At 51.9% G+C, this 25,936-nt stretch overlaps 1 protein-coding gene across 1 annotated transcript; it reads right to left on the bottom strand.

The window, feature by feature from the left end:
- Positions 1-660: 660 nt before the first annotated feature.
- Positions 661-25,936, bottom strand: MCM10 (minichromosome maintenance 10 replication initiation factor). Its single transcript, XM_029055121.1, has 20 exons — positions 25,891-25,936; positions 24,411-24,470; positions 22,334-22,642; positions 20,724-20,831; positions 19,750-19,893; positions 17,692-17,869; positions 14,125-14,290; positions 12,912-13,079; positions 12,604-12,720; positions 12,073-12,272; positions 11,837-11,937; positions 10,237-10,347; positions 10,019-10,124; positions 9,050-9,278; positions 6,528-6,675; positions 5,386-5,504; positions 4,312-4,425; positions 3,051-3,196; positions 2,179-2,221; positions 661-1,426 (listed from the first exon to the last, which is right to left on the bottom strand). Exons 2-20 carry the CDS (start codon positions 24,415-24,417, stop codon positions 1,343-1,345), a joined length of 2,598 nt encoding a protein of 865 aa, XP_028910954.1. The 5' UTR covers positions 24,418-24,470; positions 25,891-25,936; the 3' UTR covers positions 661-1,342.

The raw sequence follows: 25,936 nt of genomic DNA, 5'->3' as shown, positions 1-25,936 counted from the left end.
CTGCTCTGCACACAGTAAGCACTTAATACTGTAATATCCCCGCTTCATATCAAGCAACGTTGGATAGTAGCTAGCTTGAGCATATTCACTAGCCCAATATGGGCTCACTTTAGCCAGGGCAGTTAGATTTCTTCACCTCTAAAATGAGGATGTTGCCCTAGTTAACCTCAAACCTTCACTCATTCAATCATATTTATTAAGCACTTACTCTGCGCAGAGCACTGTACTAAGCACTTGGAAAGTCCTATGTGGCCTTCGGAATCCATTGTATTTTGCTTAGCTATTAGCACCTTTTTTGTAATGAATTTAAATTGCAAAAGAGAGTCCCTTAAAGGGTCAGAGGCTTATAATTCTCCTGCATCTATTTAGGGACTGAGTGAATGCTCTATTTGGATGATCAGACTGGCCCCGCTAGAGCAACCCTTGCTTTTAGCTCCTTTTTTGAGGTCTGAGTGGCTATGCCCGATTTAATACTGTACCCAGCACTTGGTAAGTACTTTAAGAAATACCACAACTGATCATTTGCTGTGTGGGGCAACCAAGGGTGAAGGTTCTGGTCCAATATCTCCATGGTCAATAACTGAGTCCTTGACACCATCAGCAGTTGAGTTTTGGAGCTATAAAAACTGACTGTCCCTGGGAAGAGAGAGTAATCGGAAGCAGGTTTTACTGGGAAATATTTATTGTCGTTTTTAAAAAATATACTGTTTGCCAATGCCTTTTGCCAGTTAGTCGGCTATTCTTCCCTCAAAATACAGGCTGTGCCTTTCCTGTCCTTGGCAGGAGGTGGGCAGGGTTTGACACTGGGAAGGGAATCGGCCGCGGAGACGGCCAGAAAGGGATGGTGTCGCCCTCTGAGACAACACATTTCATTGACATCGGTGACAAGGGAAAACTTAAGGGATGGAAGACAGGCGTTCGTAGGACAAAAAATGTGGGGAAATGTTTTTGCTTTGACAAACAGGTAGGGCACGAGTAGTTGCTTTAGGGGTGAGGAGGGAGAAAGAGGTTGAGTCAATCGATGACACCTTCTTGCCTCCAGCATATCTTCAAGGCAACAAGCGGTAGAGGCTTCCAGCACCATCATCCTTCCGGAGATGGAGTACACCGATTACGAACTCCGGGAGCAATCAACACACGCTCGGCCGTTCCCCGATCCCCCACGCCTCTGTTGTTTGAACTCCGTTGGAGCATCGAGGTACGTGTTTCAAAATCAGGGAGCTGCGCGTCTTCCGACGCCGCATCCCATCCCACGTTCATAGATGTGGGTTGCCGATTTCAATCCTCGCAAACAAATCGCTAAAATCTCAGGCTATCAGTGATCATCACACTTGGGTGCGTGCTATTGCAGGCTGTTCAGAAACCGGGGGTGCTCTTCTCCTCGAGGTAGCAGCGTCTCGGCACCGATTTTTGGTCCAGATTTCTCCTGGGGGAAGGAGAATGAGATCGGTGTGAGGAGGTCAGGCCATGAGGGATCCCGATACCTATTTTTTTGGTATCAGTTAAGCGCTTACTAGGTGCCAGGCACTGTACTAAGTGCTGGGATAGATACAAGCTATTCAGACTGGTCACAGTCCTCGTCCCACATGATAATGGTCCTTGTTAAGCGCTTACTGTGTGTCAAGCACTGTGTCTAGCATGTGAGGCTCACAGTCTTCATCCCCATCTGGAAGATGGGGATCTTTTATCTTCCCCCCTAGACTGTAAGCTCGACGTGGACAGGGAACATGCCTACCAACTGCAGTAATAATAATGTTGGTATTTGTTAAGCGCTTACTATGTGCAGACCACTGTTCTAAGCACTGGGGTCAGGTTGTCCCACGTGAGGCTCACAGTCTTAATCCCCATTTTACAGATGAGGTCACTGAGGCACAGAGAAGTGAAGTGACTTGCCCACAGTCACACGGCTGACAAGTGGCAGAGCCGGGATTCGAACCCATGAACTCTGACTCCCAAGCCCGGGCTCTTTCCACTGAGCCACGCTACTTCTCAAAGTAGTAGTAAAGCGCCAGGTGTGACCCCGGGTGAGTCTTTTCACCTCTCTGGCCCGAAATCGTATTGCAATTCTCCCAACTCTTAGTGTCCTCTCCCTTACGCTTAGTACAGTGCTCTGCCCGCAGTAAGCGCTCAATAAATGCCCACGATTGACTGGGGATGGCCGGACGGGAGGTTACTTACCTTAAGCATCCCGTCCCGCTCCCACTTGAAGAGACCACAGTTGCTGAAATGGGAAGGAGAATCATCAGAGGTGTTGCCGTCTGCGGCAACCCCACCAGTCCCCATTTTCCAGATGAGGTAACCGAGGCCCAGAGACGTTAAATGACTTGCCCAAGGTCACGCAGTAGACGAGTGGCGGAGCCGGGATGACCTTCTGACTCCCAGGCTCTATCTACTGTGCCATAGTGCTCCTTGCCACGTCTGCCAGGTGACCTTGGGTAGGTAAATGGGGATTACGACTGTGAGCCCCATGCGGGACTGGGACCGTGTCCCCCCCGATTTGCTTGCATCCACCCCAGTGCTTAGTACAGTGCCTGGCACATAGTAAGCGCTTAACAAATGCCACAGTGATTATTGTGGGCAAGCACTGCTAGCTTTCTGTCGACAGACACTGTCTCTCCCCACTTCAATCAGTCGATTGTATTCACTGAGCACTTTTGATCTGAGCAGCGGCGTAAAGTATGGACTGGAGGCGGGAGAGACAGGAGGCGGGGAGGTCGACGCGGAGGCTGATAGAGCGATCGACGGGATGGGATAAGTGCTTGGATTAACGTGGATTCGGTTTGGATGGAGAGGGCGGATCTTAGCAGCGCTTTGCAGGTCGAGGCGACACTTCGTCCGGATCCGAACTGCTGACCGAACAGAAACGTTGGGTCCACGTTTCCCCACTCCTCAAGAGCCTCCAGGGGTTGCCCATCCACTCGGACGTCAAAGAGAAACTCCTCCCCATCGGCTTTAAAGCCCTCCATCCCCTTGCCCCTTCCTACCTCACCTCGATACTACCGTCCCAACCCAGCCCACGCGCTTCGCTCCTCTAACGCCAACCCGCTTACCTGCAATGCTTCTTGGGGAGCCTGTCCAGGGAGACGCTTCGGTTGCCGCAGGGGCATTTGAAGAAACGCTTCAGCCCGTCGTGCCACTGATAATTGTGGTTCTCGCTGACGCAGGTGTCCAACGGCTTGAGGTGGGTGTAGCTACACTGTACCCAAACCAGAAGAATAATTAGATTAATAATAATGATTATAATGGCATCTGTTACGGGCTAGGTGCCAAGCAAATTGGATTGGATGCAGTCCCTGAGTCACAAGGGGCTCACAGTCTTCACCCCCATTTTACAGATGAGGGAATGATAATAATTATTATCATTATGGTATTTGTTAAGCGCAGTCTCTGATTCAGAAGGGGCTCACAGTCTTCATCCCCATTTTACAGATGAGGGAATGATAATATTTATTATTATGGTATTTGTGAAGCGCAGTCCCTGAGTCGCAAGGGGCTCACAGTTTTCATCCCCATTTTACAGGTGAGGGAATAACAACAATAATGGTAATAATGATAATTATGGCATCTGTTAAGCACAGTCCCAGAGTCACAAGGGGCTCACCAGTCTTCATCCCCATTTTACAGATGAAGGAATAATAATAATAATTATGGTTTTTGTTAAGTGATTACTATGTGCCAAGCGCTGGGGTAGATACGAGGTAATCAGGTTGTCCCACGTGAGGCTCACAGTCTTCAACTCCATTTTACAGATGAGCTAACTGAGGCACAGAGAAGTGAAGTGACTGACCCGAGGCCCGAGAGGCAGAATGGGGATTAGAACCCACGACCTCGGACTCCCAAGCCCACGCTCTTTCCACTGAGCCACGCTGAACTGAGGCACAAGAGTTAAGTGACTCGTCCAAGGACCTTCCGACCGCCGGGCTCTACCCGCTAGGCCACGCCGCTTCTCGGTGTATTCGCGGCGAATGTTAAATTCCGGGGCCGTGGGGCAGGATGGCCCTCTTGATAAAGTCGGGGTTCGCTTCTGCTGCGACCCTGCACCCCGCCTGGCCGCACCAGCCCCCCTCCCGGAGGGCGGAGGCAAGATTTCCGGATGCCACCGTCAGAACGCGTGGGGAGCTCTGGGAGGCTCCAAACCTCGAGGAACGGCCGGGAGCGGAGGGGATCGTCCCTGACAAGTCGCACTGCTCTGCTGTCGCGGTCGCATCCACCCAGAGTCCTCTGAGTTCTCGCCCTGCCAAGCCAATGGAGGCGCTCCCCTCCCCGTCACAGGCCTCGGGGATCTGCGCTCACCCTTCCTCGGACACTCACCGTCTTGCACGTGACCACCCGGCACTTGACCTCCTTGGTGTTCCTCATCTTCTCCTCCATCTGCTCTTTCTTCACCAGAGGCTCGAAATAGCGTTCCTGGAGCTCCGCCTCGGCCTACGAGAACATCGCGGGGCGTGGGGAGAGGAGGAGGGGGGTGCTTAGGATGCTGCCCCCGAGGCCTCACGTACTCTGTCGACACTTCGGGTCCCTCCCTCCGTCTCCCCGGTCCCGGTGGAAGCTCCTCGCACGGAGGGATCGTGAGTTCGGAGCGAGCGCTTAGCACGGTGCTCTCCACCCCGTCGGGGCTCAATCAGTTGCATTTATTGAGCGCTTCCGGTGTGTAAGCGGTTGGGAGGGGACAGCGTAACGGAGCTGGTAGACCCGTTCCCTGCCCACCACGAGCTTACAGTCTAGAGTCAACAGTCAATAAATAGGATATTAATACTAATAATCGTGGTATTAAGTTTTTACTATGTGTCAGGCGCTGTACTAAGCGCTGGGTGGACACAGATCGGGTTGGACGCAGCCCCTGTCCCACTTGGGGCTCACAGTCTCGATCCCCATTTTCCCGATAACGGAGACCCAAAGTGAAGTGACTTGGCCAAGGTCACGCAGCAGACGAGTGGCGGGGCCGGGATTAAAAGCCAGGTCCTTCTAACTGCCAGGCCCATGCTCTATCCGCTAGGCCATGCTGCTTGTCTTTGATTCCCCCGACTAGACCATAAGCTCTTAGAAGCAGGGATCATGTCTTCAAACCCTATCGAATGCCCCCGAAAGCTCAGTTCAAGTGCTCTGTACCTAGAAGACTGTAAGCTCTTTGAGGGCGGGAAGTGTCTAGCTATTGTACTCTCCCAAATGTTCAACACAGTGCCGTTCACCCAGTAGACGCTCAATAAATATTACTGACGGACTCCCCTGCCAGTCTGTGAGGTCCAACAAGCTCCTTGAAGGAAGGGATCGTCTCGGTGGCTCCTTCGGTAAACAGGGAGATGGTCTCCACGGCTCCCGCCCGCTCAGAGATGGGTGGGGAGAAAGATTTCAAGCGCCGGATTGGCCTGGTGGGTGGCCCCTCACCTGCTTCAGGACCCCCGTGTGTTTGGACCTGGCTTTCAGGATGGTCTGGAACTCCTCCGATTCCAGGTAGGCCAGCTGTTCACGTCGCCTCTTCTGGGATGGTTCCAGGTCGTCTTCGCCTGGGGGGAGGAGAGAGGGAGAGGGGGAGATGGAAGTGGGGGGAGGAAGAGACGATGGAGGAAGAGAGAAAGGAAGAGGGGGAAAGAGAAGGATGGAGAGAAAGAAGGAAGGAGAGAGGGATGGATCGGGGGAGAAAGACACATCAAGCCTAAACGGTGGCTTTCTTTGGGCCCTTGTTTTGCTGTCTCCCCCGCTTCTAGACTGTGAGCCCGCTGTGGGCAGGGATTGTCTCTTTTTGCTCCTGAATTATACTTTCCAAACGCTCAAAACAGTGCTCTGCACACAGTAAGCGCTCAACAGATACGATTGCAAAAATGAACGAATGGGCCCACCAAAGCAATGGGTCCGGTGGAAATGACGCACTCCACCGTGGTGGTGTGCGAATCTCCCGGGAGACCGGCGGGCTGCTGACGGGGCCAACGGAGACAACCTGGTCCCCGCTCACGGTTTACGGCCACCGTCTCCCTCGGTTCCCTCGTCTGCAAAATGGGGAATTCAATCCCTGTTTTCCCTCCTGCTTAGACTAAGAGTCCCGTGTGGGGCCTGATTAGCTTGCATCTATCCCAGTGCTTAGTACAGTGCTTGGCTCAAGGAAACCGCTTTAACAAATATGACAACCGTTGTAATTATTGTTAAGTGACTAGCCCAAGGTCACCCAGCTCTGGGAATAGAAAGCAGGCCTTCTGACTCTCAGGCCCAAGCTCTTTCCAGAGTGGGAAGAAGAGACAAGACAAGAAGAAGGCGCGCAGGCTAATGGATGGAGCCCGGGCCTGGGAGTCAGAAGGACCCGTGCACTAACCCGAGCTCCGTCACGCGTCTGCTGGGTGACCTCGGGCGGGTCGCTTCACTTCTCTGGGCCTCCGCTCCCTCATCCGTAAAATGGGGATTGAGACTGTGAGTCCCACGCGGGACAGAGACCGAGTCCGACCCAATTCGCCTTAGCGCTTAGGACGGTGCCTGGCACATAGTAAGCGCTTAACGAATACACGATCGGGACCGCTCGGTTAGGGCGGGAGCCGAACCTGGTGGCGAGGAGGTAACAGCGTTGATTTCGGCCCGCTCGGCGACTTCCAGCACCTGGCCGGGATCCCGCTCTTTCCGTTTCACACCGTTGGGGTCCGACTTGGGAAGGATCTGGCCCTTGGCCCTCAGCTTGGTGATGGCGGCGAGCTGGGGAGGGGGAACGATATTAATGGTAATTACGATAGCGATCGTCACGTATAACGGTGATCACCAGAGAAGCAGCATGGAGTAGCGGATAGACCGGGGGCCTGGGAGTCAGGAGGTCATGGTTTGGATCCCGGCTCAGCCGCCTATCTGCTGTGTGATCTTGGACGAGTCACTTCACTTCTCTGGGCCTCAGTTAGCTCATCTGGAAAATGGGGATTGAGACCGTGAGCCCTGTGTGGTACAACCCGATAGGCTTGTAGCCACCCCAGCGCTTAGGACAGTGCCTGGCACATAGTAAGTGCTTAACAAGTACCGTAATTATTATTAAGCCATTTCAATTCTCTGTGCCTCGATCACCTCATCTGTAAAATGGGGATTAAGACTGTGAGCCCCACGTGGGACAACCTGACTACTTTATATCTACCCCGGTGCTTCAAACAGTGCTTGGCACATAGTAAGAGCTTAACAGATATCATCATTATTATTGTTGTGCTTTTTGTTAAGCGCTTACTGTGTGCCCGGCACTGTACTAAGCACTGGGGTGCTTAGTTCCCCATTCACCCCATCACTCCTTGCTTCCACCCCATCACTTATTACGATTAGAAGCACGGCACGCTAATCAGTGGCTATTTCTGGGTGGCTCACCCTTCACCTTGACTTTATCAAGCATCGTAGACAAGGGCATTATTGGGCTGGTGAAGCAAGTTGGGGATTATAGATCCCTAACCAGGAGAATGGAGGCTAATCAATCAAACAATTCATCGTATTTATTGAGCGCTTACTGTGTGCAGAGCCCTCTACTAGAGCCTCTCCCAGGCTGCCTGGGAGAGAAGGACATAACAGAGTGGGTAGACACTCTCCCTGCCCAAAGCTCACAGTCTAGAGAGGGACATCATTATTAATAATTGATCATTCTTATTAATAATCATGTCATATTACTAATAATAATTCTGGGACTTAAGTACTTACTATGTGCCGAGCACTGCTCTAAGCACCGGGGTGGATCAAAGTTATTCGGGTTGGACACGGTCCCTGTCCCACATGGGGCTCACGGCCTAAATAGGTGGGAGTAGGATTTGATCCCCATTACCCTATTTTGTCATTACCCTATTTATTTTGCTAATGAGATGTACATCACCTTGATTCTATTTATTTGCTATTGTTTTAATGAGACGTTCATCCCCTTGATTCTATTTATTGCTGTTGTTTTTATCCGTCTCCCCCGATTAGACTGTAAGCCCGTCAAAAGGTAGGGACTCTATCTGTTACCGATCTGTACATTCCAAGCGCTTAATATAGTGCTCTGCACATAGTAAGCGCTCAATAAATACTATTGAATAAATGAATGAATGAATCCCCATTTTCCGGATGAGGTAACTGAGGGAGGCACAGAGAAGTGAAACGACTTGTCCAAAGTCACACAGCAGGCATGTGGCAGAGCCGGGATCAGAACCTCTTGTCAGTGGGTCACCCCGCTTCTCGATATCATTAATACGATGAATAAGTGACAGATGGGTACGTAAGTGCCGTGGAGCTGAAGGAGGGGTAAATAAAAGGAGCAAATTCAGGGGCAAGGGTGACCCGGAAGATCAGTGGTATTTCTTGAGCGCTGACTTGACGGGGGTCCTGTCCTAAGCGCTCGGGAGAGTCCTGTGCGATACGATGAGCAGATACGTTCCCTGCCCCCCGCCAAGGAAGCAGCGTGGCTTAGTAAATAGAACATGGGCTTGGGAGTCAGGAGGACCTGGGTTCTAATGCCAGCTCTGCTGCGTGACCTTGGGCAAGTCACATCACTTCTCTGGGCCCCAGTTCCATCATCTGGAAAATGGGGATTAAGACTAGAAGCCCCTTGTGGGACAGGGACTGTCTGACCTCAGGGCTTCGAACATAGTAAGTGCTTAACAAATACTAGTGATATTATTATTATGTGGGACAGGGACTGTGTCTGACCCGATTATCTTCTATCAACCTGAGCCTTAGAACAGTGCTGGGCACATAGGAAGCATTCATTCAATCGTGTTTATTGAATGCTTACTGTGTGCAGAGCACTGTACTAAGCGCTTGGAAAGTACAATTCAGTAACAAATAGAGACCATCCCTACCCAACAGGCTCACAGTCTAGAAGGGAGAGGCAGACAACAGAACAAAACAAATAGGCATCAATAGCATCAAAATAAATAGAATTATAGCACTTACCAAACACCCCAATTATTATTATTATTATTATTATTGCGTGCAGAACGCTGTCCTAAGCGCTTGTGAGAGTCTGGTACAACCCTGCCTACAATGAGCTTACAGTCTGCTGGGCAGGGAGGAAACCCCCCAAGCTAAACTTCAACCGGGCCAAGGTGGTCGGGGGGGAAACACCGCTTACTTTTTTGGCTTCGGCGGAGGCGCTCAACTTCGGCCGCGGGCGGGGAGAATCGTCGAAGAGGAGGACGTCGTCTCCCTTGGAGAAGCCGCGGCCCAGCTTGGGGATCGGCGGGGAGGCTTTTCTCGCCTCCTCGGGATTCTCGGTCCAAGGCGGTGGGGACCGAAGGGGAGGCCTGTCAGGGGAGGGCCCCGGCGGCCGATTCTGCCCTTCGGCGGAGCTCTGGAGAAACCTGGAACGGTCGACGATGGGGAGCGTGCTCAGAGCCCGAGAGGTGTGCCCGATCCGTCCGTGATGTATATTGCACCAAATTCATCTGCGCAAAATTAGTGCTCCGCAAATGGGGGGTATTTAGTAAACCCTCGATCAATCAGCAGATGGGATTTAGTAAGTGCTCAAACGGTGACACTTTAGTCAGCACTCAGTGAATCAAAAGTATTTAGTAAGTGCTCAATCGATCAATAGGATCTAGTGAGCGCTCAATCGATGGAATTTCAAAAAAGCCTCAGTGATACTTACTGAGGGCTTACTACTAATAATAACAACTATGGTATTTGTTCTAAGCACTGGGGTAGATGCAAGGTAATCAGGTTGTCCCACTTGGGGTTCACAGCCTTAATCCCCATTTCCCAGCTGAGGTAACTGAGGCACAGAGAAGTTAAGTGACTTGCCCAAAGGCACACAGCTGACAAATAGTTACTCTGGGCATAGCCCTACAGAGAGCACTTAGGACAGTACAATATAACAACATAACAGACACGTTCCCTGCCCACAGTAAGCTCACGCTCTATAAATACCACTGATCGAGTGCTTATTTTGGGCAAAGCACTGTACTACGGTTTCAGGAGAGGCTCGGTAGACACATTCCCCGCCCACAGTGAGCCACGGCGATCGATCGGTACAGTGCCCCGCACGCAGTAAGCGCTCAGGACATAGGATCGAATGAACAAATGAAATCCCCGCGGCCCTCACCGCTCCTGTCGCTCTTCCGACCGCTTCTTCCTCATCTCCAACATCTGCTGCTTCTGCTGTTTCAGCAGGGCCGAGGCCGAGATGGAGCGGATGGGAGCGGTGGTTCCTGAAACCCGGGCCCCCCGCTCAGTGAGGGTCTCGCGGAGGGTCCGGGGCCGCCCGGGGCGAGGGTGGCGAGGTGGGGGAGGGGACGGCCGGGGGGGGGGGTGGGGAAGTACCTGGCACCTTCGCCTTGGCTAGATGCTGCTTGAGGTTTCTGGCCCCGAACGTAGGTAGATCCATGAGCTCCTTGAACTCGTCCGAGCACGCCAGAGTCTTCCGCGGGAGACCTGCCACGCACCGCCAGATCAGCACCCCCCACATCAGGGCAAGCCGGGGAGGCATATGACACCCCCAAAGCCCCAACCCATCAGTCCTTTATCCCAAGAGCCAAGCAAGTCTGGGCTTAAATACGCACACGCCATCAAGCGCTTACTCTATGCCAGGCACCGGCCTAGGCGTTGGGGTAATAATAATAATGTTGGCATTTCTTAAACGCTTACTTTGTGCAGAGCGCTGCTCTAAGCGCTAGGATAGATACAGGGTAATCAGATTGTCCCACGTGAGGCTCACGGCCTTCATCCCCCCTTTCCAGATGAGGGAATTGAGGCACAGAGAAGTAAAGTGACTTGCCCACGGTCACACAGCTGACGGGGGGCAGAGCCGGGATTCGAACCCATGACCTCTGGCCTCCCAAGCCCGGGCTCTTTCCACTGAGCCACGCTGCTTCTACTAGGGGTAGATACGAGCTAATCAGTCAGGCCTCTTGGAGGAGATGAAGCAGCGTGGCCCAGCGGATAGAGTGCGGGCCTGGGAGTCAGAAGGACCTGGGTTCTTAATCCCTGCTCTGCTTCTTGTCTGCTGGGTGACCTTGGGCAAGTCACTTCACTTCTCTGGGCCTCAGATCTGGAAAATGGAGATTAAATCCTCCTCCCTCACACTTTCGGCCCCACGTGAGACAGGACTGTATTCAACCTATCTATCCCAGCCCTCGGAACAGGGCTCGACACGGCGCAAGCGCTTAGTAAACGCCATGATAAAATGTTAATTATCTACCCCAGTGCAGCGTGGCTCAGTGGAAAGAGCACGGGCTTTGGAGTCAGGGCTCATGAGTTCGAATCCCAGCTCTGCCACTTGTCGGCTGTGTGACTGTGGGCAAGTCACTTAACTTCTCTGTGCCTCAGTTCCCTCATCTGTAAAATGGGGATTAAGACTGTGAGCCCCACGTGGGACAACCTGATTCCCCTATGTCTACCCCAGTGCTTAGAACAGTGCTCGGCACATAGTAAGCGCTTAACAAATACCAACATTATTATTATTATCATTACAACAGCGCTTGACGGAAAGGGCTTGAAAAATAATAATGATGATGATGATGGCATTTGTTAAGCGCTTTCTATGTGCCAATCTCTGTTCTGAGCGTTGGGGTAGATACAGAGTAATCAGGTTGTCCCCCGTGGGGCTCGCGTTCTTAAAACCCAATTTCGAAATGAGGTAACTGAGGCCCAGAGGAGTGACCTGTCCAAAGTCACACAGCTGATAAGTAGCAGAGCCGGGATTAGAACCCATGACCGCCGACCACGTGCCCTTTCCACTAAGCCACAATAATAATTATAACAACCTCTCCCAGCGTTTAGAACAGTGTTGGCTCAACGGGTACCGGCAAAAAAAGGAACGTGCGTCTTGCGCTACTGAAATATCACTTAATGGGAAGGAGGGGGAACCCCCATCGTGGATGGGGTTCGGGCGGTGGGGGGGTGGGGGCGCCCCACGACTCACCCAGCTTCTCCCTGGTCTCCTGAACGACGGCCCGTGAGCCCTTCACCACCAGATGGGTCAGGGTGGTCTGCGTCTTCTTCTTGGGAGCCGCCGCGGCCGCGCTGCAACGGCCGGAGGGACCCGGTGAGCGGTCCCGAGCCCCCTCCCAAGCGTTTAGCGCAGTGCCCCGCGCACAGTAAGCGCTCAACAAATACGACCGAGCGAACGAACCCTCGCCCGGGCCCCGCCCGCCTTACACAGAGGCCGCGTAGGAAGCCGAAGACACCCCTCCGTAGTAAAACCCGTCCTGGCACAGCCTCTCCTTCAGGCCGGCCCCCCGCCGGGCCATCTTCTTGGGGACCCGGCCCCCCGAGAACGAAGACTGCAGGTCGGCTCTCTTGGCGCTGAGCTTGCGGTACTGAGACTGCACGTGATACTGGCAAAACTCGCAGTCGCTCTGAGAGGCGGAAGAGGCACGGCGTGAGGGGCGGCGGAGCGGATGGAGCCCGGGAGTCGGAAGGTCGTGAGTTCTAGTCCCGCGCCGCCGCCTGCCTGCCGCGCGACCTCGGGCAAGTCACTTCACTTCTCTGGGCCTCGGTTCCCTCCTCTGGAAAACGGGGATTGGGACCGTATCCACCCCAGCGCTTAGTAAAGTGCCAGGCACGTAGTAAGCGCTTAACGAACGCCGGGATTATCGTGATTATTGTTAGGAGGGGTTCTAAGGCAAAGGAAGGGGGTGCCCCTCTCAAGCTCGACCCGCCAGCCCCCGCGGACGATGCAGTACCCACCAGGTTGACGGTCTGGGTGCAGGGCTCCCCATTCTTCTTCTTTGCCCGGCAGGTCCCCAGATCCAAGGCCTCTCCCACGATCAGGATCTTCTGAGCGTGATCCACCGTCAGGCAGACCTAGGACATGGGCAGGACACGGGGGGAGGAGGAGAAGGAAAAGGAAGAGGAGGAGGAGGAAGAAGCCGGGGAGAGACCGGGAATCCCTAATCGACACTGGAAGCTCCCTGAGAGCTCCAGTCCGTCCTTGCCTCGGCTGTGCCCGGTGCGTTCTTCTACGGAAACGTTCAGTCCTTCCCGCCCTCTCTCACCTCGTCCGAGCCCTCTTTCGGCTTCATGGGGTTGGCGTTGAGCAGGCCGATGACGGTGCCCTTGTCCGTCTTCCAGTGCTCCCTGTGAACCTCCCCGAACAAGAAGAGCGACACGGACTTGTCCAGGTTGTGCAGGTCGTTCAGGCTCCAGATGCTGAAGGTCTTCCCCTGCAGGGACCAGATCGGTCCATTCGTTCATTTGTTCAATCGTATTTATCGAGCGCTCACTCTGTGCAGAGCACTGTCCCGAGCGCTTGGGAGAGGACAGTGTAACAACCAACAGACCCATTCCCGGCCCACAAAGAGCTCACTGACCGGGCGCTTACTCCGGGAGGAGCGGCCGACGAGGGCCCTGCCCACAATGGGCTGCCATCTAGAAGCGCCATACCTGTAATCTATTATATATCCGCAATTCATTTCGTCATAATAACGCTAAAGATGATGGTGCTGGTTTAAGCGCCCACCATGTGCCAGGAACTGGTCTAAGTGCCGGGGTGGATACGAGCAAATCGAGTTGGAAAAGGCCCCTGGCCCAAGTGAGGCAAACTGAGGCCCAGAGAAGTCAAGCGGCTTGCCCAAGGTCACCCATCAGACAAGTGGCGGAGCCGGGATTAGAACCCATGACCTGACTCCCAGGCCCAAGTTTTATCCACTACACCATGGTGCTCATATACACAAATACATACGGAAACACATATACCCGTGTGTGTGTGTGTGTGTGTGTGTGTGTGTGTTTTATTGGGCTTGCTATGTGCCAGATCCCGACTCTGCCCCTCGTCAGCTGTGTGACTGTGGGCAAGTCGCTTCACTTCTCTGTGCCTCAGTCCCCTCATCTGTAAAATGGGGATGAAGACCGTGAGCCTCACGTGGGACAACCCCGTTCCCCTGTATCTCCCCCAGCGCTTAGAACAGTGCTCTGCCTGTAGTAAGCGCTTAACAAATACCAACATTATTACAATTATTATACTGTACTAGGCGCTGAGGCGGATACAAGGTAATCTGGTCACATTCCCCGTCCCAGAGGGAGGTCACGGTCTTCACCCCCGATTTCCAGATGAGGAAACCGAGGCCCCGAGAAGTGAAGTGACTGGCTCAAGGTCACACAGGAGACGAGTGGGGAAGCCGGGATTAGAATCCAGGTCCTCGTGGCCCCGCTGGCCCGGGGCTCGCTCAGAGCCCTCCCCCGACCCCGGAATGGAAGGAGATGGCTCACGCTGCTGGCGCTCTGCGGGGTGACTTTGTTCAGGATGACCCCGAACGTCACCCAGTCCATCTGGTCCAGGTTGCCGCTGGCCAGCTTGTCCCGGAGCTGAGGCAGGCGGATCAGCTTCCGGCCCGCCATCTTCCGACACATCTCCTCCGACGACACGCGGGGTCTCCTGGCGGCCCGGAGAAAAAAGCCCAAGTGTTCATCAGTGGCATTTTTTGAGTGCTTTCGGGGCCCGGAGCGCTGTGCTAAACCCTTGGGAGAGGAGAATAGGACAGGGTTGGTAGACACGTTCCCTGCCCACAACGAGCTAGAGGGGAGACAGAGATGAGGGCTTACTGGGTGCAGAGCACTGTACTAAGCACTTGGGAGAGGACACTGTAACACCGTGAACGCACCGTGGGTAAGAGAATTGTCTGTACTGTACAGTGCTTTGCACATAGTAAGCGCTCAATAGATACGAGGAAGTGAATGAATGAATAATAGAGTTGGTAGACCTGTTTAACTGTCCAAAAGGAGCTCACAGTTTAGAGGAAGTTCAAGCTACAATCAAACAATGATATTTATTGTGCCTTTATTGTGGACACACTGTTCTAAGGTCTTGGGAGAGGACACGTTAAAAGAGTTGGTAGACCGCCCCGGCACTTAGTACAGTGCCTGGCACGAAGAAAGCCTTACAGATACCATTATTATTTATTGAGCTCTTGCTGGGCGCAAAGCACTGTCCTAAACACGTGGGAGAGAATACTACACCACAGAGTTGGTAGACACACTCCCTGCCCGCAGAGAGCTTCCAGGGAGACAGACATCAGTGTGCTATTTATTGAGCACTTACTGGGTGCAGAGCACTGTACTGAACGCTTGGGAGAGGACACTATAACAGAGTTGGTAGACACACTCCCTGCTCACAAGGCGCTTCCAATCTAGATGGGGACAACCAACCCTTTCATCCTTCAACACAAGGGACTGTGGTCGATCTGTTTCTCTCCAATCCAGCCCGGCGCTCCGGCTTAATAAACAGAATAATTATTCCCCAGCAACCACACACATCCACGACCCCGATATCAATTCTTTTTTCTTGCTCACTGCTGATGTACTTACCCTGGGCATAGATCTTGGCACGCAGGACATGCTTAACGTAATAATTAGTTATTCCCAAGCATCCGCACATCCACTACCTCAATACCCGTTCTCTGATCCGTTTTCTTGTTTGTTGCTGATCTATTTTCCTCCTGGGCATAGATCTTGGCACACAGGACGTGCTTAATCCATATAATATTATCATTCCCAGGCACACCCACATCCATTCCCCCGATACCAATTCTTTTCCCGTTTTGTTTGCTGATGATCTATTTACCCCTCTGGAAACAGATCTTGACACGCAGGACATGCTTAATGTAATACACTGATGATAATAACGATTACGTCCACAATCTCGATGCCAATTCTTTTCCCTTTTTTTCTTGTTAGCTGCTGCTGTACTTTATCCCTCTGGGCACAGTTCTTGGCATATAGAACATGCTTAATATAATAATTATTATTCCCAAAGAGCCACACATCCACGGCTTAAATACCAATTCTTTTATCCGCGTTCTTCTTTGCTGCTGATCTACTACAGCCCTCTGGGCCCAGCTCTAGCTACGGAGGAGATGGTTAATATAATAATTATCCTACCCAAGCATCCACACGTCTTCTTCCCCAGTATCAATTCTCTTATCTATTTTCTTGTTTGCTGCTGATTTATTTATCCCGGACATAGATCTCTGCACTGAGGACGTGCTTAATACAATAATAATTATTCCCAAGCGGCCAGACGTCCACTACGCCAATTCCAATCCTTTTATCTGTTTCGTTTGCTGCTCGCCTCTTTAGTCGGTCAGTCAGTTGCAATCATCGATGACTTACTGTGTCCAGACCACTGTACTAAGCGTTTGGGAGCGTACAATATCACAAGCTGCCCCCGATCTTAAAGTCTAGATGGGGAGACGGTCCATTAAAGGAAATAAATGAATGACGGACACGGACATTAGTGCTGTGGGGGCTGGTGGATGAATAAAGAGAGCAAGTCAGGGTGACGGAGAAGGGAAAGGGAGAAGAGGAAGGAGGGCTACGTCGGGGAAGCCCTCTTGGAGGAGATGGGCCTTCGATAAGGCTTCGAAGTGCGGGAAGAATAACTGTCTGCAGGATATAAGGAGGGAGGGCGTTCCAGGACGGAGGCGGGACGTGGGTGAGAGGTCGGCGGCCAGATAGGTGAGATGGAGGCCCAGTGAGAAGGTTGGCATTAGAGGAGCGAATTGTGTGGACTGGGATGGAGCAGGAGAGTGACGAGGTGAGGTAGGAGAGAGCAAGGCGATCGAGTGCTTTAAAGCCGATGGCGGAGGAATTTGTTTGAAGCGGAGGTGGATGGGTAACCACTGGAAGTTCTTGAAGGGCGGGGAAAATCGGCCTGAGCCGTCCTGTAGAAAAACGATCTGGGCAGTGGAGTGAAGTAACTCTGTTTCATCACCTTCTCCCCAAGCGTTTAGGGCAGTGCTTTCCATCCAGCAAGCGCTCAATACATACTACTGACTTCCTGAAAGCAGTGGTGGCTGATGGCAGGTAAGGGGTCTACCAACTCCCTTATGGTGTACTTTTCCAAGCGCTTAGCACAGTGCTCTGCACACAGTAAGCCCTCGATAAATACCACTGACTGATTGAAATCAAGAGTGGCGGATGAAGGCAGGGACTATGTCCACCTACTCTGTCATGCTGTACTTTCCCAAGTGCTCAGCACGGTGCTCCACACACAGAAGCAGAAAAACAGCGTGGTGGAGTGGAGGGAGCAGGGGCCCGAGAGTCAGAAGGTCATGGGTTCTAATCCCGGCTCCACCACTTGTCTGACCTTAGGCAAGTCACTCACTTTTCTGTGCCTCAGTTACGTCATCTGAAAAAATGGGGATTAAGAGTGTGAGCCCAATGTGGGATGGGGACTGTGTTCCTACGTGACTAACAACCATCTACTCCAGGGCTCAGAACATACTAAGCGCTTAAAAAGCTCTATTATCAATAATAATAATCACTCAAATACCAGGGATCGGTATCATTCCTTACGGCTTCTAGTACGCATACCATGCGAGCCAGACCAGACCATCCCTCCCTCATTCATCCATTCAATAGTATTTATTGAGCACTTACTATGTGTAGAACACTGTACTAGGTGCTCCCTCCCCACCCGATCAAGGATAAGAGTCCCCTCAGAGGGGCTGACCAGACCTGCAGAATCTGGCCTGGAGGAGACCCCTCACGGTGGGGGAGGGAGGGGGGGCAAAAAGCAGCAGCCTGGGAGTCAGAAGGCCGTGGGTTCTAATCCTGACTCCGCCACTCATCTGCTGTGTGGCCTTGGGCCGGTCACGTCACTTCTCTGGACCTCAGTCTCCTCATCTGGAAAATGGGGATTGAGACGGGGAGCTCCACGTGTCCAACCCGATCTGCTTATATCCACCCCGGTGCTTAGTCCGGCGCCTGGCACGTAGTCAGCGCCGAACAAATCCCGCAATTATTAGAGACGCGGCAGAGATCCGCAGAGACGCTGACCTTAATCGAAGGCCGGAGAAGGCCTCCACGGGGACCGCCTGGCTGTTTTTTCCGGGGGATTTTCCGGGCGGCCCTGCGCTCCGGTGTCCGGGCGTCCAGTTCGTCTTGTTGCCAGGCACGGACCGGAGAGGCTGGGCAGGTCCACTCGGGGCGGGGGCCACCGGCGGCTTCCGCTGGGCTGGAAACAAGCGGGGACTCAATCGGTCAATCCACCAATCAGTCAGTCAATCCATCCATCAATTCATTCATTCATTCACATTTATTGAGCACTTACTCTGTGCAAGGCACTGTACTAAGCGTTTGGGAGTGTACAGTAGAACAACAGACACCTTCCTGCCCACAACGAGCTCACAGTGTCGAAGGGGAGAGAGATATTATTATAAACAGATGAATAAATACCGTCTAACCGCTTGGGAGAGCATCATAAGAAAGGGATGGTCGATAGGTTCCCTGCCCACAATGAGCTTACAGTCTAGGTAGTTCAAGCTATAATCAATTAATGGTACTTACTGAGCGCTTATTATGTGCAGAACACTGGTCTAAGCAATGGGAGAATCCGATACATAAGAGTTGGTAAATAATAATGATAATACTAATGGCATTTGTTAAACACTTGTTATGTGCTAAGCACTGTACTAAGCGCTGGAGTGGATATAAGCAAATCGGGTTGGATAAAGTCCCTGTCCCGACAGGGCTCACAGTCTTATGCTCACATTTAACAGATGAGGTAACTGAGGCACAGAGAAGTGAAGTGATTTGCCTAAGGTCACACAGCCGACAAGTGGCGGAGCCGGGATTAGAACTCATGACCTTCTGACTCCCAGGCCCGGGCTCTGTCCACTAGGTAGAAACTTTCCCTGCCCACAGTGAGCGTTCAGACTAGAGGGAATAATAATTGAGTTGTTTCTTAAATGTTTACTCCTGAGCGTGAAAACCACATACCAGGACATGGACCTGGCCCAATCCATCAATCAGTCAATCAATTGCATTTATCGAGCACTTGTTCCGTGCAGAGTAATAATAACGATAATAAAAATGATATCTGCTAAGCGCTTAGTATGTGCCAAGCACTATTCTAAGCGCTGGGGGAGATACAAGATAATCAAGTTGGCCCACGAGGGGTTCACAGTCTTCATCCCCATTTTACAGATGAGGTAACTGAGGCACGGAGAAGGGAAGTGACTTGCCCAAAGTCACACAGCAGACAACTGACGGAGCCAGGATTAGAACCCACGACCTCTGACTCCCTAGCTCACGCTCTTTCCACTGAGGCACGCTGCTTCTTAGCACTCTGAGAGCTCAGGCGAGTACAACACAACAGAGTCGGTGGACAGGTTCCCTGCCTTCACCCGCCACTCTGTTTTCACTCAGTGGTATTTACTGAGTGCTTACGGTGTGCTAAGCGCTTGGGCGAGCGCCACCACAGTCGATAGACACGTTCCTCGCTCTCGATGAGAAGCAGCGTGGCCTAGTGGATAGAGGACGGGGCTGGGAGTCTGAGGACCTGGATCCTCCTCCTGGCTCTGCCACTTGTCTGCTGTGTGACCTTGGGTGAGTCTCTTCTCTGTGCCTCAGTTACCTCACCTTCATAAAGAGGATTAAAGCCCCATGTGGGACAAGGACTGTGTCCAACACCATTGGCTCGTATCTAATCCGGGCACTTAGTACAGTGCCCGGCCCTAGTAAGCGCTTCACAGTCTGGAAATGTTATTTCTCTACGCCTCAGTCTTCCTTTCTGCACAATGGGGATTCGATTCCTGTTCTCTCTCCCCCCTTAGATTCAATTCCTGTTCTCCCTTCCCCTTAGACTGTGAGCCCCGTGTAGGAGGGGCCTCCATCCAATCCGTCTTAAGTCTACCGCGGCGCTTCGTACAGCGCCTGGGACATAGCGAGCGCTTCTCGAACACGAGTGAAAAACAAAATTTCGCCTTCACCTCATGGAGGGGGCCCACAGGAACTTCGGTTGCACACGCCCTCTCCACCCGGCTGCCCCTTCGAGGGGGCTTTAGGGGGACAACCCGGCTCCTACCCCCAGCCACCGGGGGCCGGGCAACCTACCCGCAGGGGCGAGCCGCTTGCTTTTCGGCAAAGCGGGGACGTCCAGCTCGGTCGAAAAAGTGTCCGACTCCCGGAGGTTCTGGATCTTCTTTTCCCTCAGGGGGGCGGGTGCGGATCTGCCTGCGTCCGCGACGACGTAGCCAGCTATAAACCGACCCGGAAAAGGCGCTGAGAGTCGACTCGCCCCATCGATGGTATTTACTGAGCGCTTGCTCTGCGTCAGTCCGTCGGTCAAAGGAATTTATTGAACGCTTACTATGTGCAGGGCACTGTATTAAGCGCTTGGGACGGTCTGATAGATGCTTTCCCCGCCCACAACGAGCTTACGGTCTAGAGGGGGAGATCGGACAGTAATAGAAATAAAGAAATGACAGATACGGATGTAAGGGGCTGCGGGGATGAGGGGGAGGTGAATATCAAGTGCATAAAGCAGACCCTCCTTGAAAGGGAGCAATGTATAAATTGCCATTATTACATTTTCCCTGGCACTTAGTACAGCACTTAGGACTTAGCAGCCTTTCAATAAATGCTACCGATGGGTTGATTAATAAGGCTTCTTGTCTCTCTCTCCAACTGTAAGCTCCTTGAGGGTAAAGAACATTCATGTTACTTCGACTGTACTCACCCCTTAGTAGGCATTGAAGAAATACCACCGTTCACTCATTCAATCGCATTTATTAAGCCCCTACTGTGCGCGGAGCACTGGACTAAGCGCTTGGGAGAGTCCACTACGGTGGACATCTTCCCGCTCCACAACGAACTTACAGTCTGGAGGGGGAGGCAGACATTAATGTAAATAAATAACTGATATCGTTAAGTGTCGCGGGGCTGGGAAGGGGGAGGAAGAAAGGGAACGAGTCGGGACGACGCAGAAGGGAGAGGGAGAAGAGGAAAGGAGGGCTTAGTCAGGGAAGGCCTCCTGGAGGAGAGGCGCCTTCGATAAGGCTTTGAATCGGGGGCCAGTCATTTCTTACTGAGAGGTTTCCGGGGAGGGGGAGGCGGGCTGGCCGACTTGCTGATGGTCGTCATTTTCAGCTGCTCCTGTAACATCTTCATCTGCTTTTGAAGTTTCCGCAATTCCTCTGGGGGAGAGAAAGGTCAGAATGAAGGCCAGAGAGAGAGAGAGAGAGAGAGAGAGAGAGCTAAAATGCCCCATCGTCACACTGCAAATGTGGCATTAAAGTCCCAAATAAGGGATAAATTCAGGAAGCGGCTTCCAAATATTTGATATTCGCCCCACGCCCAACGCCACAGCGCTTAGGGTCATAGTTTTAAATCATAAATTATTTGTTTAGATTAATATCTGTCTACCCCTCTAGGCTGTAAAGCTCACTATGGGCAGGGACTACGTCTAATTGTTAGAACAGTGCTTGGCACATAGTAAGCGCTTAACAAATACCAACATTATTAATAATTATATTATTACAATATAGTATATAATTATATATTGTATAATTATATTACATTATTATAATAATAATGTTGGTATTTGTTCAGCGTTTACTATGTGCAGAGCACTGTTCTAAGCGCCGGGGTAGACACAAGGGAATCGGGTTGTCCCACGTGGGGCTCACAGTCTTAATCCCCATTTTTACAGATGAGGTAACTGAGGCAGAGAGAAGTTAAGTGACTTGCCCACAGTCACACAGCTAACAGGTGGTGGAGCCGGGATTCGAACCCCTGACCTCTGACTCCAAAGCCCGCGCTCTTTCCACCGAGCCCTTATTACTGTATCCTCCCAAGCGCTTACTACAAGTAAGCACTCGATAACTACCATTGAGCCATCGTTCGATTGAAGAGCACAACTGAACCTCATCGATTTACATTATCTTCTCTTTTTCATGTCTGTCTCCCCCTCTAGACTGCAAGATTTTGATGGGCAGGGACCATGTCTGCTAATTCTCTGGTAGTGTACTCTCCTGAGTGCTTAGTACAGTGCCCTGCACATAGCAAGCGCTCAATAAATATCACCGAGCGATTGATTGAATAAAGTATCTCACTCACAACTGAACCCGCGAATCACGTCACTCATTCGTTCCTATTCACGTCTGTCTCCCTCTCTAGACTCCAACTTCTTTACGGGCAGGGAATGGCGTGGTTCAGTGGAAAAGAGCCCGGGCTTCGGAGTTAGAGGTCATGAGTTCGACTCCCGGCTCCGCCACTTATCAGCTGTGTGACTGCGGGCAAGTCACTTCACTTCTCCGTGCCTCAGTTACCTCATCTGTAAAATGGGGATTAAGCCTTTGAGCCTCACGTGGGACAACCTGATTACCCTGTATCTACCCCAGTGCTTAGAACAGTGCTCTGCACATAGGAAGCGCTAACAAATACCACCATTATTATTACCATCTCTTTTGTACTGTACTCTCCCAAGCATTCAGTACAGTGCTCTGCACATAGCGAGCACTCAGTAAATACCAATGAGCGATCGAGTGACGTCTGTCACTCCCCAAAATTCCATCGATCGAGTGATGGAGTGAACTATCTCTTTCCCGACTGAACCTTCGCCCGACAACGCCCGCCGGAAAACCCAAAACTTCGGTGCGATGGAATCCAGGCCCCTTTATCCCGGGGGGACTGTTACCTTGCAAATCCTCGTTGCTCTTTTGGGGTGCAGGCCCGGGGAGGCTCTTGGGCTCCTCTGCCCCCTCCTCATCTTCAGAGAGGTCACCCACGTCGCCGAAGAGCGTGGCCACATCCTCTCTCCGGTTCTCCTTCTCCTCCTCCACGGGCTCCTCCTCCACGGGTTCCTCCTCCACGTAAGCTTCGCCGTCGTCCTCCGCATCAAAGAGCTCATCGTAGTCGTCGGGCTGGCCCACCCCGGGACCGCCGGGACCCCCGTCCTCGTTCTCCTCCAGGAGGGCGGCGAGCAGGGCCAGGTCATCCTCTTCCCCTGCACAGATAATAATGATAATCCCGGTATCTGTTAAGCGCCTACTACGTGCCCGGCACTGTTCTAAGGGCTGGGGGAGATACAAGGTTATCAGGTTGTCCCAGGTGGGGCTCACAGTCTTAATCCCCATTTTACAGATGAGGGAACTGAGGCCCAGAGAAGTTAAGTGACTTGCCCCAAATCACAGGGCTGATAAATGACGGAGCCGGGATTGGAACCCACGACCTCTGACTCCCAAGACCTACGCTTTCCACTAAGCCACGCTCCTTCTCTGATGGAAACCGGGGTCACGGCCTTCAATCCACCCATTAGTACTTCTTGAACGCTTACTGATAATCATAATTCTAGTAACAGTTCAGCGCTTAATAATAACAATGCACTAGTGCAGAGCACTGTTCTAAGCACTGGGGTAGATATAGGGTAATCAGGTTGGCCCATTTGAGGCTCACAGTCTTAATCCCCATTTCCCACATGAGGTAACTGAGGCACAGAGAAGTTCAGCGACTCGCCCACAGTCACACAGCTGACAAGTGGCAGAGCCGGGATTCGAACCCATGACCCCTGACTCCCAAGCCCGGGCTCTTTCCACTGAGCCACGCTGCTTCTCTAAGCTTACTTGGCTTACTGTGGGCCAAGCACTGTACTAAATGCTGGGGTGGATACAAGCTAAGTGGGTTGGACACAATCCCTGTCCCACCTGCGGCTCACTGTCTTAATCCTCCATTTTATGGAGGAGGTAACTGAGACCCAGAGAAGTGAAGTGACTTGACCAAGGTCACAAAGCAGACAAGTGGAGGAGCCGGATTAGAACCCAGGTCCTTCTGACTGGCAGGTTTGGGCTCCATCCACTAGGCTACAGTGCTTTCCATACTGTGGGCAGGCCAAAGTCCTAAGCGCTTGGGAGAGTAGGACACCACGATAATAATGGACATATTCCCTGCAGGGATGGTCGCTTGCCACAGAATAATAAAAATGTCGGTATTTGTTAAGCGCTTACTATGTGCCGAGCACCGTTCGAAGCGCTGGGGTAGATGCAAAGTAATCAGGTTGTCTCACATGAGGCTCACAGTTAATCCCCATTTTACAGATGAGGGAACTGAGGCACCGAGAAGTTAAGTGACTGCTGACAAGCGGCAGCCCCGGGATTCGAACCCATGACCTCTGACTCCGAAGCCCGTGCTCTTTCCACTGAGCCACGCTGCTTCTCTTAGCACCAACGACCATGACCGTGACGACGTCCTTGGAGTAGCACTGACTCCTAGTGACCGTACTAGCCTCTCCCCACACTAGTTAACTCAGCCCACCTATAATTCGTCGTGGGCAGGGAACGCGTCCGGTTATTGTTGTAGCTTGCTCTCCCCAGGTTTTCAAAAAGTGCTCCACACACGGTAAGCTCTCAATAAATGCGATCGAATGAATCACTGACATCGTAAGTGCTCAATAAGTACCATTAATTATCTGACCACCCAGTACCCGGAAACGCAGCACAAGAATAGCGGACAGAGTCTGGGAGTCAGAAGGTCATGAGTTCTCATCCCGGCTCTGCTGGGTGCTGCTGGGTGACCTTGGGCAAGTCACTTCACTGGGCCTCAGTTCCCTCATCTGTCAAATGGGCACTGAGACTGTGAGCCCCAAGTGGGACAGGGACTGTGTCCAACCCGATTTGCTTGCAGCCACCCAGTACTTAGAACAGTGGCTGGCACGTAGTAAGTGCTTAACAAATGCCGTAATTATTATTATTACTATTATTATTCCACCCTGTACTCACCATCCATTGTGTGAAGGTGGGACCTTCCGGAGAGTGGGAAAGCGGACCAGGTTGCCTTCACTGAAAAACGAGAGAACACCTGCATTAGACAGGCCCAGCAGGGCCTTTGCTAACAATACTAATAATTGTGGTGTTTGTTAAGTGCTTGCTATGCGCCAAGCACTGTACTAAGCGCTGGGGTGGATAGAAGAAAATCAGATTGGACACAGTCCCTGTTCCCCTTGGGGCTCACGGTCTTAATACAAAAGCAGCATAGCCTAGTAGAAAGATTTTACAGGCCTGGGTGGCGGTCAGATCACCGAGGTTTTAATCCCAGCCCCACCATTCGCCTGTTGCGTGAACTTGGGCAAGTCACTTAACTTTTCTGTGCCCCGGTTTCCTCGTCTGTAAAATGGGGCTCCTCTCTCCCCCTTTGATTGGGAAACCATAAGGCGCTGGGACAGGACCACCCTGATTTTCTCACATCACTTAGTATTATGCTTGGCGCTGAGTAAAGGCTTAGCAGATATCACTATTATCGTTCTGTGTCCGTCTCCTGCACTAAAGTACATCTCTTTGAGGGGAGGGGTTGCTTCCATTAATTACATTTTACTCTCCCAACCGCCTAGTGCAGGGCTCGGCACACAGTCAGTGCTCAATTAACATTACTGATTAATAAAATGACCAAAGTACTATTGGTTTACATAATTGCCTAAATCACTTTACAAGGGTCCGTGAGGTTGGCCCCATTCCCTGTCCTCGTCCCTATCAATCACTCAGTATATTTGTTGGTGCTTGCTATGTGCAGAACACTGTACTAAGCGCTTGGGAGAGTACAACTGAATTGGCAGATGCATTCCCTGCCCACAACAAGCTTCCATTCTAGAAGGGAGATGTAAGCAAATCCCCTCTCCCTCGCCTAGTCTTTTGGCTACCAGGATTCAAGGTTGAAAAGATCAAGTGATGAAGAGAAGCAGCAGAGCCCAGGCCTGGGAGTCAGAAGGATCCATTCATTCAATAGCATTAATTGAGCGCTCACTATGTGGAGAGCGCTGTACTAAGCGCTTGGAATGCACAATTCGGCAACAGATAGAGATCTGGGTTCTAATCCCACCACCGCACCTTCCCTGTGAGCGCTTAGTTCAATGCTCCGCTCCTAGCGAGCTCTCAATAAATACTATTGAATGAATGCTGTGCGACCTTGGACAAGTCACTTCACTTCTCTGGGCCTCAGTTACCTTCTCTGTAAAATGGGGATTGAGACCGTGAGCCCCGTGTGGGCCGGGGACTGTGTCCGACCTGATACAGAGCAGTGCTTGGCACACAGTAAGTGCCAAAAAGGACCGTTATTACTATCATTTGCGCGTACCTACCGCAACGCTTAAGGAAGAGTTTTTAAAATACCGCGCTTATTATTATTGCTCTTATTATCATTATTATTAGTAGTAATAAGACTAGCTAGATCCCGTTCCCCCCGACCTTAGAGGCGCCCCACACTCACCCCTGCGCTGCGAACAGGCCCCCAATCCGAAGGGCGCCAAAATTTT

The sequence above is a fragment of the Ornithorhynchus anatinus genome, chromosome X5 (genome assembly GCF_004115215.2).
Source record: "Ornithorhynchus anatinus isolate Pmale09 chromosome X5, mOrnAna1.pri.v4, whole genome shotgun sequence".
Classification (NCBI taxonomy): Eukaryota; Metazoa; Chordata; class Mammalia; order Monotremata; family Ornithorhynchidae; genus Ornithorhynchus; species Ornithorhynchus anatinus.
This window is presented reverse-complemented; position numbering and strand designations above follow the sequence as displayed.